The following is a 16,295-nucleotide window of genomic DNA, read 5'->3' as shown; positions in this document are numbered from 1 at the left end:
TGAAGGGTGGCGGTGTACGGTTTATTTTTCCTTGTGTGGTTTTTATTGGGAGGGAGAGAAAAATCGAGTGGGAGGTGAGGCGGAAAAAAACCGTGGGTATTGGTCTACCAACTCCTCCTTTAGGAGTAGAGATGAACAACTTCGAGAGACTGAGCCGACATATCATTTTAAGATTGATCAACCCTACTTCTATGAACGCCTCTAATAAACTGAGCCGACACATCATCTTGAGATTGACGAAATCATCACAGACGCCTTCTTAGTCGACGAGAACATCTCATCCCACAAAACGCATTGCCGTAAAGCCTAAAATAAATCCCGAAAATTGTCTGGCAGATGGACTCTGGTGGGCTCCTCCTAACCATCCAACTATAGATTGGTTCGTCGCTGAAGTAGACTTTGATTATAATCTATTATTACTACTTTTTTCTAAACAACCCATTGACCTATTGAAAAAATCTTCTTTCAGTAAAATATCAGCTAAATACGCAATGTTATATAATGAGATTAAGTTTAATTATTCGATTATATATTGACAAGGAAAGAAAATTAAATATACTAACTTTGACAGGGCAGCGCGGCGGCTAATGTACGTACGTACATAACCGAGTAGATCGGTTCATGCTTGCCTCTCTAGTACACGTACGTAATCGATAGATCGTGAACCATGGCCGCCACCGGAGACGAACCGGGAACTAAGCGCGCGCATACGGCACGGCAGGGCTGGTCGGCCACGTTTCCTGACGATCTCCTCGCAGTCGTCACCACATGATCGCCTCCCAACTCGGCCCTGTACGCTTCGCCGCCGTCTGCCGGTCGTGGCGTGCCGCCGCGCGCTGCGCCCCGCCCGTGCCGGCACTCCCGTGGCTGCTCCTCTCGCCTCGGGACTGCAGCGGGACGAAGGCTCTCCTTCACTGCCCCGAGGATGGCGCCATCGTGCCCTTCAGTTCCCGAGCAAAGCCATGGTAAAGTGCATCGTCGGCTGCCACGATGGAGGCTGGGTCGCGTCCTCCCTACCGGACCCATTCAGGATCGTGAACCTCTTTTCTGGCGCCGAAGTGACGCTCAACAAAAAGCAGGCGAGTATCTCCTGCACGAGCCGGTACCATGGCGGCTCCAGCCAGGTTGAAATCTTGAAAGTTGTTTTCTCGGGGCCGCCCACCTCAGGCGAGTGTATCCTTGCCGCCTTAACATACAACTGCAGCATCGCGCTCTGTAGAGTTGGATGTCCGACCACTGGGTGGTCGGTGGAAGGATGTCCTAACAAGCCGATTGTCGACATCTTATTCTGGAACGGCGAGCTCTATAGCCTACTCTACGATGGGCACATCATCAAATTTGAGATTGGCATGAATGAGGATGGTGCACCAGTCATTGCGGCTACGCATTGGCTAGTCAGTCGAAGGATCGGCCGCAGCATCAGCGAGGGAAACTACAGGGACTATGTTAATTACATCTTTGATCTAGAGGGTAAGTTTGCCATGGCACTGAGGCGCCAGTGGTTGCCAAACCTTGACCCTTTCTTCAAGGTGTTCAAGTGCGTCGACATTTATGGACCAAATACATGTTACAAGCACAAGTGGTTGGAGGTGACAAGTTTGGGTGACCATGCACTGTTTTTGGGGGAGACATTCTCGAAGGCGGTGCACGTGGCAGGGAATATGCCAGGCGGCGTGAAGAGAAATCGCATCTACTACTCACATAATTGTTGGTTAGATCAGAACAATGTTGTCTCTAGTGACAATGTATTCTTCACAATCTCGAATGACAATGTTGACCACACATACTACAAGAGAGACGGCACAACTAATGAAGTCACTGGTGATGGCAATTACGTGAAAAGGATCAGGTCAGTAGGATACTTCAAGGAGGGCTGTTTAGATGGTGGCATGTGGATTATCCCTCCAAATTTATAGCTAGTATTGACTTTGTGGTATTAGCCCATAATTACCTATGAGGTTGATATAATAAAAATATAAGACAGATGACCAGGTTGTGTGTCATTTCATAGACAGGCTATAGTCTTATAAACTTATGGTGGTATTTCTTTTTTACTAATGTACTCCCCCCGATTCGAAAATATACCAATATCTGTGCTGTGTCTCATGCTCACAATTAAGTACTCCCTCCGTTTCAATTGTCCTAAGTCTATAAAATTAGGTTGGACCAAGTCCATAGAAAAATAAAATGATATATACAACACCAAATTAGTTCATTAGATTCTTCATGAAGCATCTTCTGAAATATATGGCGGACGACTTGGCGATTCGAAGACTAGAGGAGCCCTTGGCAACGCTCGCGGCCGAACAAAGGCTGCTGAAGGGCAGCTTTGCGTGCTTTTGTAGCATATGTCGGGTGCCTGTTGTGTTGTGTGTGGTCTGCCTCAGTCGCATCCTGCCGGGATGTTTGGTTCATGCCCGGTGGTTGTCAGGTCATGCCACGGCCTCTTGTCATCGCATGCCCTTGGCCGGATACCATGCTTTCATATGTTTGCCCGGTATTTGGACCCTGTGATCTGCCCGGATGCTCCCGAGTAGCCTTTTAGTTGTTGGAGTAGGAATCCCCGGTTCTGATGGTTCGGGCCGCGTATCATCCGGACTATGGCCAGCCTTTCTATCGACCAGGTCGTTGGGTTGCCTTGGTCGGCCAAAGAAAGACATACACAACGATCATCCTTCTTTTCTGTTAGAATAAATTTGAGCCATACCGTCGATCATCCGAGGATCAAGCGATCACATGAGCACGACATCGAGATTTGTTAACGAGATTCACCGATATGGATTTGTTAACGAGATTCACCGATATGGCTACATCCCCGGGACTTGACTACGGGCGCTCCTCCCCGTGACACCGTTACAATACCGCACCCGGTCGCCCTAGACACCGGCACATGTCGCCGGCTTCCCCTGCGTTCCGGTGCTATTATGTTGGCATATGTTACACCGTGTGTCTAGCCCCGCTATATATGAGAGGCCTGGTGAGGGAGTCCTGGATTAAGGGGTGTCCGGGTAGCCGGACTATACCTTCAGCCGGACTCCAGGACTATGAAGATACAAAATTGAAGACTCCGTCCCGTGTCCGGATGGGACTTTCCTGGAAGGCAAGCTTGGCGATGCGGATATTCAAGATCTCCTACCATTGTAACCGACTTTATGTAACCCTAACCCTCTCCGGCGTCTATATAAACCGGAGGGTTTTAGTCCGTAGGACAACTTCATCATACAACAATCATACCATAGGCTAGCTTCTAGGGTTTAGCCCTCTTGATCTCGTGGTAGATCTACTCTTGTACTACCCATATCATCAATATTAATCAAGCAGGACATAGGGTTTTACCTCCATCAAGAGGGCCCGAACCTGGGTAAAACATTGTGTCCCTTGTCTCCTGTTACCATCCGGCCTAGATGCACAGTTCGGGACCCCCTACCCGAGATCCGCCGGTTTTGACACCGACATTGGTGCTTTCGTTGAGAGTTCCTCTGTGTCGTCGCAATCAGGAAGGATGCCTCTTCCCATCTTTAAAGACGGCGCCGTTACTAAGGGAGCCTTGGCTGTCGGCCAAACTCTCCGGCTAGGCGGTTTTCTCATGACCGCCTGTTCGGCCGTTGCACCGACGGTGACCTCTCGGGTCATCAAAAGCAATCTTCACGTCAGCTCGGAACTCGTCGAGCAGTTAGATCCAATGGAGCTCTCTTCCGTAAACGAGCTCTTGGATCGCATCGCCGCCTTGGGGGTCACTACGGATTATGACCAGGTTGGGCTTAAACCCGATCTAAGAGAAATTAATTCTCCCCAAGTCACCCATCACGTTGCCGTAGTAGAGGCACAGTGCGACGACTCTTCATCTATCTTAAGGACTAGCTACGTCCGGATTCCAGATCCCTCCAAGCCGGATACCCGCGGAGGGGAGGATGTAACTCAAGACCTGAACTTAGAATCAGGCAACGGGCTAGATTCACTGGACAACATCCAAGAATCCAAACCTCAGAGTTCGGAAACTCCTTGGCCTATGAGTCTTAGATTGGGTGAAGTTCCGGATTTAATTCCACCCACCCGCCCGAACATAAGCGATCTATCCCAAATCAGGCAAAAGCTCGAAGAAATAGTACATCATTACTGGGCAAGGTTCCTCCTGGTTATGAACAGGATAAAGGACTGCCGTGAGGAAAACGCAATCTCAATCTTCTGCAATAATTGCACGGACAAGGGAATCCTCAACGCCATAGTTCGTCGTGATCTTACACGCTTCGCTGACTTGGTGTCCATAGTACAAAAGTACTGTGCGATGGAAAGCGCCCAGAAAACCGAAACTAAATTTTGGGACAATCCGGCCCTGAATAGAAATCTCGTCCGAAATAAAAGGGTGCATCATCATCAGACACCCGGGTTAAAAACCAAAAAACCAAAACCCTCTACAGGGCATGGAACCGTACTGGAGGGATGGCTTAATGGCCCTGTAAAATTCATAGTACAGAGGACGCCACACCAACTCATAGCCTTAGAGCATGTTGGATACTTCGGCAGGTGGCCAAAAGGGGCGAAGATCTTCTAATTCCGGAGGCCGCAGAAAGCCACCTCAGGGACTCCAGTACAGTCTTAACAGTCTTCGAGACTTTCGCATCAAATAAAATGCGAAAAAGAACACTCTGCAGCTTCGCCGAAGTCTATCAAGTAGCAACAGTAAACCCATGGAGTGACATGGCTATTACCTTTAATGCCAGCGATGAACCTAAATTCCGAACAGCTCGAGCACCAGCCGCATTGGTACTCAGTCCTATAGTGGACGGTTTTCGCCCCACCAAGGTACTCATGGATGGAGGTAGAGGATTGAACCTCATTTATGAGGAAACCCTTCAAAAAATGGAAATAGACTGGAACCGCATCGAGCGAAGCAGCACAACCTTCAGAGAAATAATTCCCAGTCGGGAAGCACGCTGTATAGGAAAAATCACACTAGATGTGGTGTTCGGCATGCCGGATAATTATAGGTCCGAAGAGGTCACATTCCAAGTGGCCCCGTTCAGCAGCGGATACCACGCTCTGCTGGGGCGGGAAGCGTTTACAATCTTCCAAGCAATACCCCATTACGGGTACATGAAACTCAAGATGCCCGGGCCGAACGGAATCATCACTCTCGCTAGTGATCCGGACATAGCACTCTGCGCCGAAAACAAGACAGCCGCACTGGCCCTTGAGGCACTGTCCGAAGCCTTAGCGGCTGAGGAACTGACTACGCTGCGCTCCACGGTAAACAGGGACGATGTGATACTCGACAAAAGATCCAAGTCCACCTCCTTTAAACCAGCGGATGAAATAGTCAAATTCCAGGTCCATCCAGCGGACCCCAATAAAACAGCTTCCATCGGGCACAATTAAACCCCGATGTAGACGCCGCACTGCGAGAATTCCTATGGGAGAACTGGGACATTTTTGCATGGCACCCTTCGGACATGCCAGGAATCCCACGCAGGCTGGCCGAACACAGCTTCAATATCCTAAAAGGATTCAAACCTGTCAAACAAGCCCTTCGGCGTTTTTCTGAACCCAAGAGACAGGCAATGGGAGAGGAGCTAGCCAAACTATTGGAGGCCGGATTCATCAGAGATATAAAACATCCGGACTGGCTAGCAAACTTGGTGATGGTACCAAAGAAGGACAAATCCTGGCGCCTGTGCGTTGACTTCAAAGACCTCAACAAGGCCTGCCCAAAGGATCCCTTCCCCCTCCCCCGCATCGATCAAATTATCGACGCCACTGCAGGACACGATTCGTTGTGCTTCCTCGGCGCATACTCCGGTTACCATCAAATCAAGATGGCCGAGTCAGACCAAGCCGCAACGGCATTCATCACCCCATACGGCCCATTCTGCTTCAACATAATGCCTTTCGAGCTCAAAAACGTCGGCGCAACATATCAGCGCATGATTCAGACATGTCTGGCAAACCAGATCGGCAAAACAGTAGAGGCATGCGTGGATGATGTGGTCGTAAAAACAAGACATGTCGAATCTCTAGTAGACGACTTGAGGCTTACACTTGACAATCTCCGAGCATATGACATCAAGCTAAATCCGTAAAAATGTGTTTTCGGCGTTCCAGCCGGAAAGCTCTTGGGCTTCATTGTATCCGGTAGGGGAATCGAAGCAAATCCAGCCAAGATTCGAGCTTTGTCACAATTGGATATCCCAAAGGACCTCAAATAAATACAAAAATTAACCGGATGCGTGGCGGCTCTAAGCCGCTTTATCTCCCGGTTGGGAGAAAAGGCGCTACCCCTCTATCGCCTCCTTCGGCGCACCGAACACTTCGAGTGGACGGACGCTGCCACGGCCGGACTCGAGGAAATAAAAGCCATATTGGCAACAAACCCCGTCCTGGCCGCGCCAAACATCGGCAAACCAATGCTATTGTACATTGCAGCAACCCATCAAGTTGTCAGCGCAGTACTCGTCGTCGAGCGGGAAACGGACGGACACAAATTCCCCCTTCAAAAGCCGGTTTACTATGTGTCCACTGTCCTCACCCCATGCAAATCACGGTACCCACATTATCAAAAGATTGCATATGCGGTATTCATGGCATCCCGGAAGCTACGACACTACTTTTAAGAGTGTTCAATCACAGTAGCATCGGAAGTACCACTCAATGATATTATAAACAACCGTGACGCAACGGGCCGGATTGCAAATGGGCCATCGAGCTCCTCCCGTTCGACATAACTTATAGCCCACGGTGAGCTATCAAGTCGCAAGTTTTGGCCGACTTCGTCGCAGAATGGACGGAGGCCGAACTCCCTAAAGAGTACGGCACATATTCAAACTGGATAGTGCACTTCGACGGTTCCAAAATGTTGGCCGGACTAGGGGCCGGCGTTGTTTTGACGTCCCCCATAGGATACACAGTTCAATATGTACTCCAGATTATGTACACGGACTCCAACAATGCAGCCGAATATGAGGCCCTTTTACATGGTCTCCGGATGGCAGTATCCATGGGCATTCAACGCCTAGAGGTGCGCGGGGATTCGAACCTCGCGATATCCCAAATAAATGGAGACTTCGATGCCAAGGATCCAAAAATGGCAGCTTACCACAACGCCGTCCTCAAAATGTCAGCTCGGTTTGAAGGGCTCGAATTTCACCATATAGCCCGAGAAAACAATCAGGCGGCAGACATCCTGGCACTCATCGGCGCAAAACGCGATGCGGTCCCCCCCAACATCTTCCTGGAAAGGCTGTTCAAGCCATCCGTAGTATGGGAAGGGGAACATGGCAATATCAGTCCGGACCCAACCGCACTGTCCGACGCCGAACAATCTGACATAGTCGGAGGCTCTGCCAATGAAATAACAACCTCAGCCCACGTACTAATGGCCGTTATCGCCCCGTGGACAGAACCATTCCTAGCCTATCTTACTAGGCAGGAACTCCCAGAGGACCAAAACGAGGCACGCTGTATAGTGCGGCGATCTAAAGCCTATAAAGTCCATGAGGGAGAACTTTACAAGAAAAGCACTACCGGAGTCCTTCAAAGGTGCATCTCCGAAGAGGAAGGGCGGAACCTGCTGGCTGAAATTCATGCCGGACTCGGTGGCCATCACGCCGCAGCCCGGTCCCTCGTCAGCAAGGCTTTCCGTACAGGCTTTTATTGGCCGACGGCCCGGGCGGACGCTCAGGACTTGGTCCATAAATGCGTCGGTTGCCAGCTTTTTGCAAACCAAAGCCATATGCCACCCACCGCCCTCCAAACTATCCCCATCACTTGGCCTTTCGCGGTCTGAGGGCTTGACATGGTGGGACCCCTTAAAGGCGGAACCCACAAAAAAAATACTTACTGGTCATGGTGGATAAGTTCACCAAATGGATAGAAGCCAAGCCTGTTAAGACGGCCGAATCCGGACCTGTGATAGACTTTATATCCAGGGTCGTACACCATTATGGTGTCCCCCACAGCATCATCGCCAATAACGGCACGAACTTTACGGCCGATGAGGTAAAACTCTGGTGCAAACACATGGGCATCAAGCTCGATTATGCTTCCGTCTATCACCCACAAACTAACGGTCAGGTCGAACGTGCAAATGGTCTCATCATGAGCGGCATCAAGCCCAGATTAATGCGGTCCCTCAAGGAATCTAACACGCACTGGGTAGAGGAGCTCGACTCCGTACTCTGGGGGCTACGGACCATGCCGAACCGCACCACCGGATACACACCATTTTTTATGGTGTACGGCGCAGAGGCAGTCTTGCCCTGCGACATAATTCATGACTCACCTCGAGTGCGCATGTACGAAGAAAGGGAGGCCGAGCTCGATCGGTAGGACAGTTTGGACGCCTTAGAGGAGGAGCGCGACGTGGCAAAAGCCCGTTCCGCATTCTATCAATAGCAGGCTCAAAGATATCAAAGCAGAGAAGTGCGGGCCAAAAGCTACAACGTTGGTGAATTAGTTCTACGCCTGCCGGACAAGAAAAAGGACAAGATGAAGCCCAAGTGGGAAGGTCCCTTCATAATCGACCAAGTCCTGACTGGTGGAGCATACCGCCTGCGAGATGTGTCGGATAACCGACTCGAGCCGAACCCATGGAACGCAGCCGTCTCCGAAGATTATATGCCTAGCGCCGGACTCTGTGTTTGTCTCCTTCCTCTGTCCATTTTTTTTACATTTTCTGTCTTACATTTCTCTCCTTCCCCTCTTCTCTTTTATAGCCCTTAAAGGCTCCTAAGTGAAGTGCTACTCGCGCTCATTAAACCTGGGGGCTTCTTTAACAGAAGCTTATTTATGCGGGCTTCACGCCCACCACATGTGTCAAACTTCCGCATGTACCTTTTCTTCACCATTATATGCATCGATATGACTTAAGTTTTGGCCATGTGGCTGCTGTGCTTACCCCTACATTCCCGATTGTTCGGCTATGTGGTAAAGGGAGCACCTCTACGATTGTTACTGCCGGATCAGCCGGATGTGTACCTCAGACTGGGTGAAGCCGAAAGCTAGCGTTCTTAAGGGAATATTCGGTCAGAGAACTAAAAGATGACCTTTTTTACTTATTTATGTATATGCCCCTAGATGATTTTCCTGCGTTTGCAGTCCGGACATGCACTTTAGGGCATGCCTCCCAGAGAAAGGAACCCCTAACGGAACTATTCTCTCTGGAAGATGTTTCTTACTAACCATGTAATATAACATAACTAGTTGGGCACTTGTCTGATAAAGCACTAATGACCCCTACGCCTGGTCTCCATGCATACCCCGGTTCTTACATAACCGGTAGGGTATTCGGACACACTCCGGACCGTCAGGTCCTGAGGTTGAAGCGAAAAGGTCGGCAACGACAAACGATCTACAATCCGGCTAGAAGGCATTACACATGTCAATTAAAAATTACATAGTCACTCTGACTGATTGTATTCCTCTTCAATACCATCTAACAGGCTGTCTAACTTACAGTCCTGCTGGGAATACTTGTGCGGCCAATTCTACTTGGCCGTACACTAAGCTTACAGGGATCTCCTTCCCGTCAGGCCCCACAGGTCCGACCTCGGCCATGTGGTTTGGGTCAGACTTCGTGTACCGCGTCTTCACCATGGCCCAGGCCTCCCTAGCGCCTTGTCGGCAGGCCGATATCTTCCACAACCGGAAGCGCCGCCGAGCTCCCTTAAGCTTCTCCAAAAGCTCTCCAAGGCCCTCGGGCATGGAGTGGGAAGGCCATAAGGCTTGGGCAACGCCTCGCATCGCCTGTCGAACTCGCTCGTGCAGTTGCGAGAGCTCGGGAAGAAGGTCACTCGTAGAACCGGGCATCTCCTCTGCAGGACGATCCGTTAGCATACCTACAGACATTACTCTGTTAGTCGACTTCCTCGCTGAACTCTTTTCTTTCAAAGATTCGCTTAAGCACTTACTAAATATGCCGCGTCAAAGCCGCTGATTCTCCTTAGTAGAGTCCGACAGCTGGCCACGAACATCTTTAAGTTCAACGTCCAGCTTGGTGTTGGCATCCTGAAGCTCATTCTTCTCCCGCCTCACCCTTGTCAACATACTCTCACCGTCCTTTAGCCGGCATAAGAGTTGTTGCCTCTCCGGATCCAGTCCGGCGCCATCTGCAATATGATTTGGCAAATTCATACCCACGCCGCACTTCGCAAGATATTAATCTTTCAAAGTGTATCTTACCAGAGGGGGTCTCTTTAGGCTCCCCTGCCGCGGCTAGTGCGGCCTCCAGTTGGGCTTTGTGTTGGAAATATGCCCTAGAGGCAATAATAAAAGCATTATTATTATATTTCCTTGTTCATGATAATTGTCTTTATTCATGCTATAATTGTGTTATCCGGAAATAGTAATACATGTGTGAATAACAGACACCAACATGTCCCTAGTAAGCCTCTAGTTGACTAGCTCGTTGATCAACAGATAGTCATGGTTTCCTGACTATGGACATTGGATGTCATTGATAACGACATCACATCATTAGGAGAATGATGTGATGGACAAGACCCAATCCTAAACATAGCACAAGATCGTATAGTTCGTTTGCTAGAGTTTTCCAATGTCAAGTATCCTTTCCTTAGACCATGAGATCGTGTAACTCCCGGATACCGTAGGAGTGCTTTGGGTGTACCAAACGTCACAACGTAACTGGGTGACTATAAAGGTATACTACGGGTATCTCCGAAAGTGTCTGTTGGGTTGACACGGATCAAGACTGGGATTTGTCACTCCGTATGACGGAGAGGTATCATTGGGCCCACTCGGTAATGCATCATCATTATGAGCTCAAAGTGACCAAGTGTCTGGTCACGGGATCATGCATTACGGTACGAGTAAAGTGACTTGCCGGTAACGAGATTGAACGAGGTATTGGGATACCTACGATCGAATCTCGGGCAAGTAACATATCGATTGATAAAGGGAATTGTATACGGGGTTGCTTGAATCCTCGACATCGTGGTTCATCCGATGAGATCGTCGTGGAGCATGTGGGAGCCAACATGGGTATCCAGATCCCGCTGTTGGTTATTGACCGGAGAGTCGTCTCGGTCATGTCTGCTTGTCTCCTGAACCCGTAGGGTCTACACACTTAAGGTTCGGTGACGCTAGGGTTGTAGGGATATGTATATGCAGTAACCAGAATGTTGTTCGAAGTCCCGGATGAGATCCCGGACGTCACGAGGAGTTCCGGAATGGTCCGGAGGTAAAGAATTATATATAGGAAGTGCTGTTTCGGCCATCGGGACAAGTTTCGGGGTCACCGGTATTGTACCGGGACCACCGGAAGGGTCCCGGGGGCCCACCGGGTGGGGCCACCTGCCCCGGGGGCCACATGGGCTGTAGGGGGTGCGCCTTGGCCTACATGGGCCAAGGGCACCAGCCCCAAGAGGCCCATGCGCCTAGGGTTTCAAAAGGGGAAGAGTCCCACAAGTGGAAGGCACCCCCTAGGTGCCTTGGGGGGGAGGGAAACCTCCCTTGGCCGCCGCCCCCCTAGGAGATTGGATCTCCTAGGGCCAGCGCCATCCCCTAGGCCCCCTATATATAGTGAGGGAAGGAGGGCCTCTCAATCCACGCTTTTGGTGCCTCCCTCTCCCTCTCCAACACCCCTCCTCCTCCATAGTGCTTGGCGAAGCCCTGACGGAGTACTGCAGCTCCATCACCACCACGCCGTCGTGCTGCTGCTGGAGCCATCTTCCTCAACCTCTCCTTTCCCCTTGCTGGATCAAGAAGAAGGAGACGTTACGCTGACCGTACGTGTGTTGAACGCGGAGGTGCCGTCCGTTCGGTGCTAGGATCTCCGGTGATTTGGATCACGTCGTGTACGACTACCTCATCCCCGTTCTTTGAACGCTTCCGCTCGCGATCTACAAAGGTATGTAGATGCATCCAATCACTCATTGCTAGATGAACTCATAGATGGATCTTGGTGAAACCGTAGGAAATTTTTTTGTTTTCTGCAACGTTCCCCAACAGTGGCATCATGAGCTAGGTCTATGCGTAGTTCTTCTTGTGCGAGTAGAACACAATTGGTTGTGGGCGTAGATGTTGTCAACTTTCTTGCCGCTACTAGTCTTATCTTGCTTCAACGGTATTGTGGGATGAAGCGGCCCGGACCAACCTTACACGTACGCTTACGTGAGACCGGTTCCACCGACTAACATGCACTAGTTGCATAAGGTGGCTGGCGGGTGTCTGTCTCTCCCACTTTAGTTGGAGCGGATTCGATGAAAAGGGTCCTTATGAAGGGTAAATAGAAGTTGACAAATCACGTTGTGGCTTTCACGTAGGTAAGAAAACGTTCTTGCTAGAACCCTAATTCAGCCACGTAAAACTTGCAACAACAATTAGAGGACGTCTAACTTGTTTTTGCAGCAAGTGCTTTGTGATATGATATGGCCAAAGTTGTGATGAATGATGAATGATATATATGTGATGTATGAGATGTTCATGCTATTGTAATAGGAATCACGACTTGCATGTCGATGAGTATGACAACCGGCAGGAGCCATAGGAGTTGTCTTTATTTTTTATATGACCTGCGTGTCATTGAGAAACGCCATGTAAATTACTTTACTTTATTGCTAAACGCGTTAGCCATAGTAGTAGAAGTAATAGTTGGCGAGCAACTTCATGGAGACACGATGATGGAGATCATGATGATGGAGATCATGGTGTCAAGCCGTTGACAAGATGATCATGGAGCCCCAAGATAGAGATCAAAGGAGCTATGTGATATTGGCCATATCATGTCACTATTATTATTTGATTGCATGTGATGTTTATCATGTTTTTGCATCTTGTTTACTTAGAACGACGGTAGTAAATAAGATGATCCCTCATAATAATTTCAAGAAAGTGTTCCCCCTAACTGTGCACCGTTGCGACAGTTCGTTGTTTCGAAGCACCACGTGATGATCGGGTGTGATAGATTCTAACGTTCACATACAACGGGTGTAAGACAGATTTACACATGCAAACACTTAGGTTGACTTGATGAGCCTAGCATGTGTACAGACATGGCCTCGGAACACAGAAGACCGAAAGGTCGAGCATGAGTCGTATAGAAGATACGATCAACATGAAGATGTTCACCGACGTTGACTGGTCCGTCTCACGTGATGATCGGACACGGCCTAGTTGACTCGGATCATGTTATACTTAGATGACTAGAAGAGGGATGTCTATCTAAGTGGGAGTTCATTGAATAATTTAATTAGATGAACTTAATTATCATGAACTTAGTCTAAAATATTTACAATATGTCCTGTAGATCAAATGGCCAACATTGTATTCAATTTCAACGCGTTCCTAGAGAAAACCAAGCTGAAAGACGATGGCAGCAACTATACGGACTGGGTCCGGAACCTGAGGATCATCCTCATAGCTGCCAAGAAAGATTATGTCCTACAAGCACCGCTGGGTGACGCACCTATTCTCCCTGCAGAACAAGACGTTATGAACGCTTGGCAGGCACGTACCAATGACTACTCCCTCATTCAGTGCGGCATGCTTTATAGCTTAGAGCCGGGGCTCCAAAAGCGTTTTGAGAGACATGGAGCATATGAGATGTTCGAAGAGCTAAAAATGGTTTTTCAAGCTCATGCCCGGGTCGAGAGATATGAAGTCTCCGACAAATTCTTCAGCTGTAAGATGGAGGAAAATAGTTCTGTCAGTGAGCACATACTCACTATGTCTGGGTTACATAACCGCTTGACTCAGCTGGGAGTTAATCTCCCGGATGACGCGGTCATTGACAGAATCCTTCAGTCGCTTCCACCAAGCTACAAGAGCTTTGTGATGAACTTCAATATGCAGGGGATGGAAAAGACCATTCCTGAAGTATTTGCTATGCTGAAATCAGCAGAGGTAGAAGTCAAGAAGGAACATCAAGTGTTGATGGTCAATAAAACCACTAAGTTCAAGAAGGGCAAGGGTAAAAAGAACTTCAAGAAGGACGGCAAGGGAGTTGCCGCGCCCGGCAAGCAAGCTGCTGGGAAGAAGCCAAAGAATGGACCCAAGCCCGAGACTGAGTGCTTTTATTGCAAGGAAAGTGGTCACTGGAAGCGGAATTGCCCCAAATACTTAGCGGACAAGAAGGCCGGCAAAACAAAAGGTATATGTGATATACATGTAACTGATGTGTACCTTACCAGTACTCGTAGTAGCTCTTGGGTATTTGATACCGGTGCAGTTGCTCACATTTGTAACTCAAAGCAGGAGCTTCGGAATAAACAGAGACTGGCGAAGGACGAGGTGACGATGCGCGTCGGGAATGGTTCCAAGGTCGATGTGATCGCCGTCGGCACGCTGCCTCTACATTTACCTACGGGATTAGTTTTAAACCTCAATAATTGTTATTTAGTGCCAGCTTTGAGCATGTTATTGTATCGGTATCTCGTTTAATTCGAGATGGCTACTCATTTAAATCCGAGAATAATGGTTGTTCTATTTATATGAGAGATATGTTTTATGGTCATGCTCCGATGGTGAATGGTTTATTCTTAATGAATCTCGAGCGTAATGCTACACATATTCATAGTGTGAGTACCAAAAGATGTAAGGTTGATAATGATAGTCCCACATACTTGTGGCACTGCCGCCTTGGTCACATAGGTGTCAAACGCATGAAGAAGCTCCATGCAGATGGACTTTTAGAGTCTCTTGATTATGAATCATTTGACACGTGTGAACCATACCTCATGGGTAAAATGACCAAGACTCCGTTCTCAGGAACAATGGAGCGAGCAACCAACTTATTGGAAATCATACATACTGATGTGTGCGGTCCAATGAGTGTTGAGGCTCGCGGTGGCTATCGTTATGTTCTCACCCTCACTGATGACTTGAGTAGATATGGGTATATCTATTTGATGAAACACAAGTCTGAAACCTTTGAAAAGTTCAAGGAATTTCAGAGTGAGGTTGAGAATCAACGTGACAGGAAAATCAAGTTTCTACGATCAGATCATGGAGGAGAATACTTGAGTCACGAATTTGGCACACACTTAAGAAAATGTGGAATAGTTTCACAACTCACGCCGCCTGGAACACCTCAGCGTAATGGTGTGTCCGAACGTCGTAATCGCACTCTATTAGATATGGTGTGATCTATGATGTCTCTTACCGATTTACCGCTATCTTTTTGGGGCTATGCTTTAGAGACTGCCGCATTCACTTTAAATAGGGCTCCGTCGAAATCCGTTGAGACGACACCGTTTGAATTATGGTTTGGGAAGAAACCTAAGCTGTCGTTTCTAAAAGTTTGGGGATGCGATGCTTATGTCAAGAAACTTCAACCTGAAAAGCTCGAACCCAAGTCGGAAAAATGTGTCTTCATAGGATACCCTAAAGAAATTGTTGGGTATACCTTCTACCTCAGATCCGAAGGCAAGATCTTTATTGCCAAGAATGGATCCTTTCTAGAGAAGGAGTTTCTCTCGAAAGAAGTAAGTGGGAGGAAAGTAGAACTTGATGAAGTATTACCTCTTGAACCGGAAAAGGGCGCAACTCAAGAAAATGTTCCTGAGGTGCCTGCACCGACTAGAGAGGAAGTTATTGATGATGATCAAGATACTTCTGATCAAGCTCCTACTAAAATTCGAAGGTCCACAAGGACACGTTCCGCACCAGAGTGGTACGGCAACCCTGTCTTGGAAATCATGTTGTTAGACAACGGTGAACCTTCGAACTATGAAGAAGCGATGGCGGGCCCGGATTCCGACAAATGGCTAGAAGCCATGAAATCCGAGATAGGATCCATGTATGAAAACTAAGTATGGACTTTGACTGACTTGCCCGTTGAGCGGCGAGCCATAGAAAATAAATGGATCTTTAAGAAGAAGACAGACGCGGATGGTAAGGTGACCATCTATAAAGCTCGGCTTGTCGCTAAGGGTTATCAACAAGTTCAAGGGGTTGACTACGATGAGACTTTCTCACCGGTAGTGAAGCTAAAGTCCGTCCGAATCATGTTAGCAATTGCCGCATTCTACGATTATGAGATATGGCAAATGGACGTCAAAACGGCATTCCTTAATGGTTTCCTTAAGGAAGAATTGTATATGATGCAGCCGGAAGGTTTTGTCGATCCTAAGAATGCTGACAAGGTGTGCAAGCTCCAACGCTCGATTTATGGGCTGGTGCAAGCATCTCGGAGTTGGAACATTCGCTTTGATGAGATGATCAAAGCGTTTGGGTTTACGCAGACTTATGGAGAAGCCTGCGTTTACAAGAAAGTGAGTGGGAGCTCTGTAGCGTTTCTCATATTATATGTAGATGACATACTTTTGATGGGAAATGATATAGAA

General features: G+C 48.4%; 1 protein-coding gene across 1 annotated transcript; it reads left to right on the top strand.

Annotated features, from left to right (window-relative positions):
• The first annotated feature begins 962 nt into the window (after positions 1 to 962).
• LOC147982373 (uncharacterized) lies at positions 963 to 1,916 on the top strand. The gene has a single exon (XM_087516287.1). The coding sequence runs from the start codon at positions 963 to 965 to the stop codon at positions 1,914 to 1,916; it is 954 nt and encodes a 317-aa protein (XP_087372413.1).
• Positions 1,917 to 16,295: the final 14,379 nt, after the last annotated feature.

This window comes from Triticum urartu, chromosome 3A, assembly GCF_056163025.1.
Source record: "Triticum urartu cultivar PI428250 chromosome 3A, HENAU_Tu73, whole genome shotgun sequence".
Lineage (NCBI taxonomy): Eukaryota > Viridiplantae > Streptophyta > Magnoliopsida > Poales > Poaceae > Triticum > Triticum urartu.
This window is presented reverse-complemented; position numbering and strand designations above follow the sequence as displayed.

Excerpts from the sequence above, each read along its gene's own strand:
- LOC147982373 (XM_087516287.1), top strand. The coding sequence starts at position 963 with ATGGTAAAGTGCATCGTCGGCTGCCACGATGGAGGCTGGGTCGCGTCC.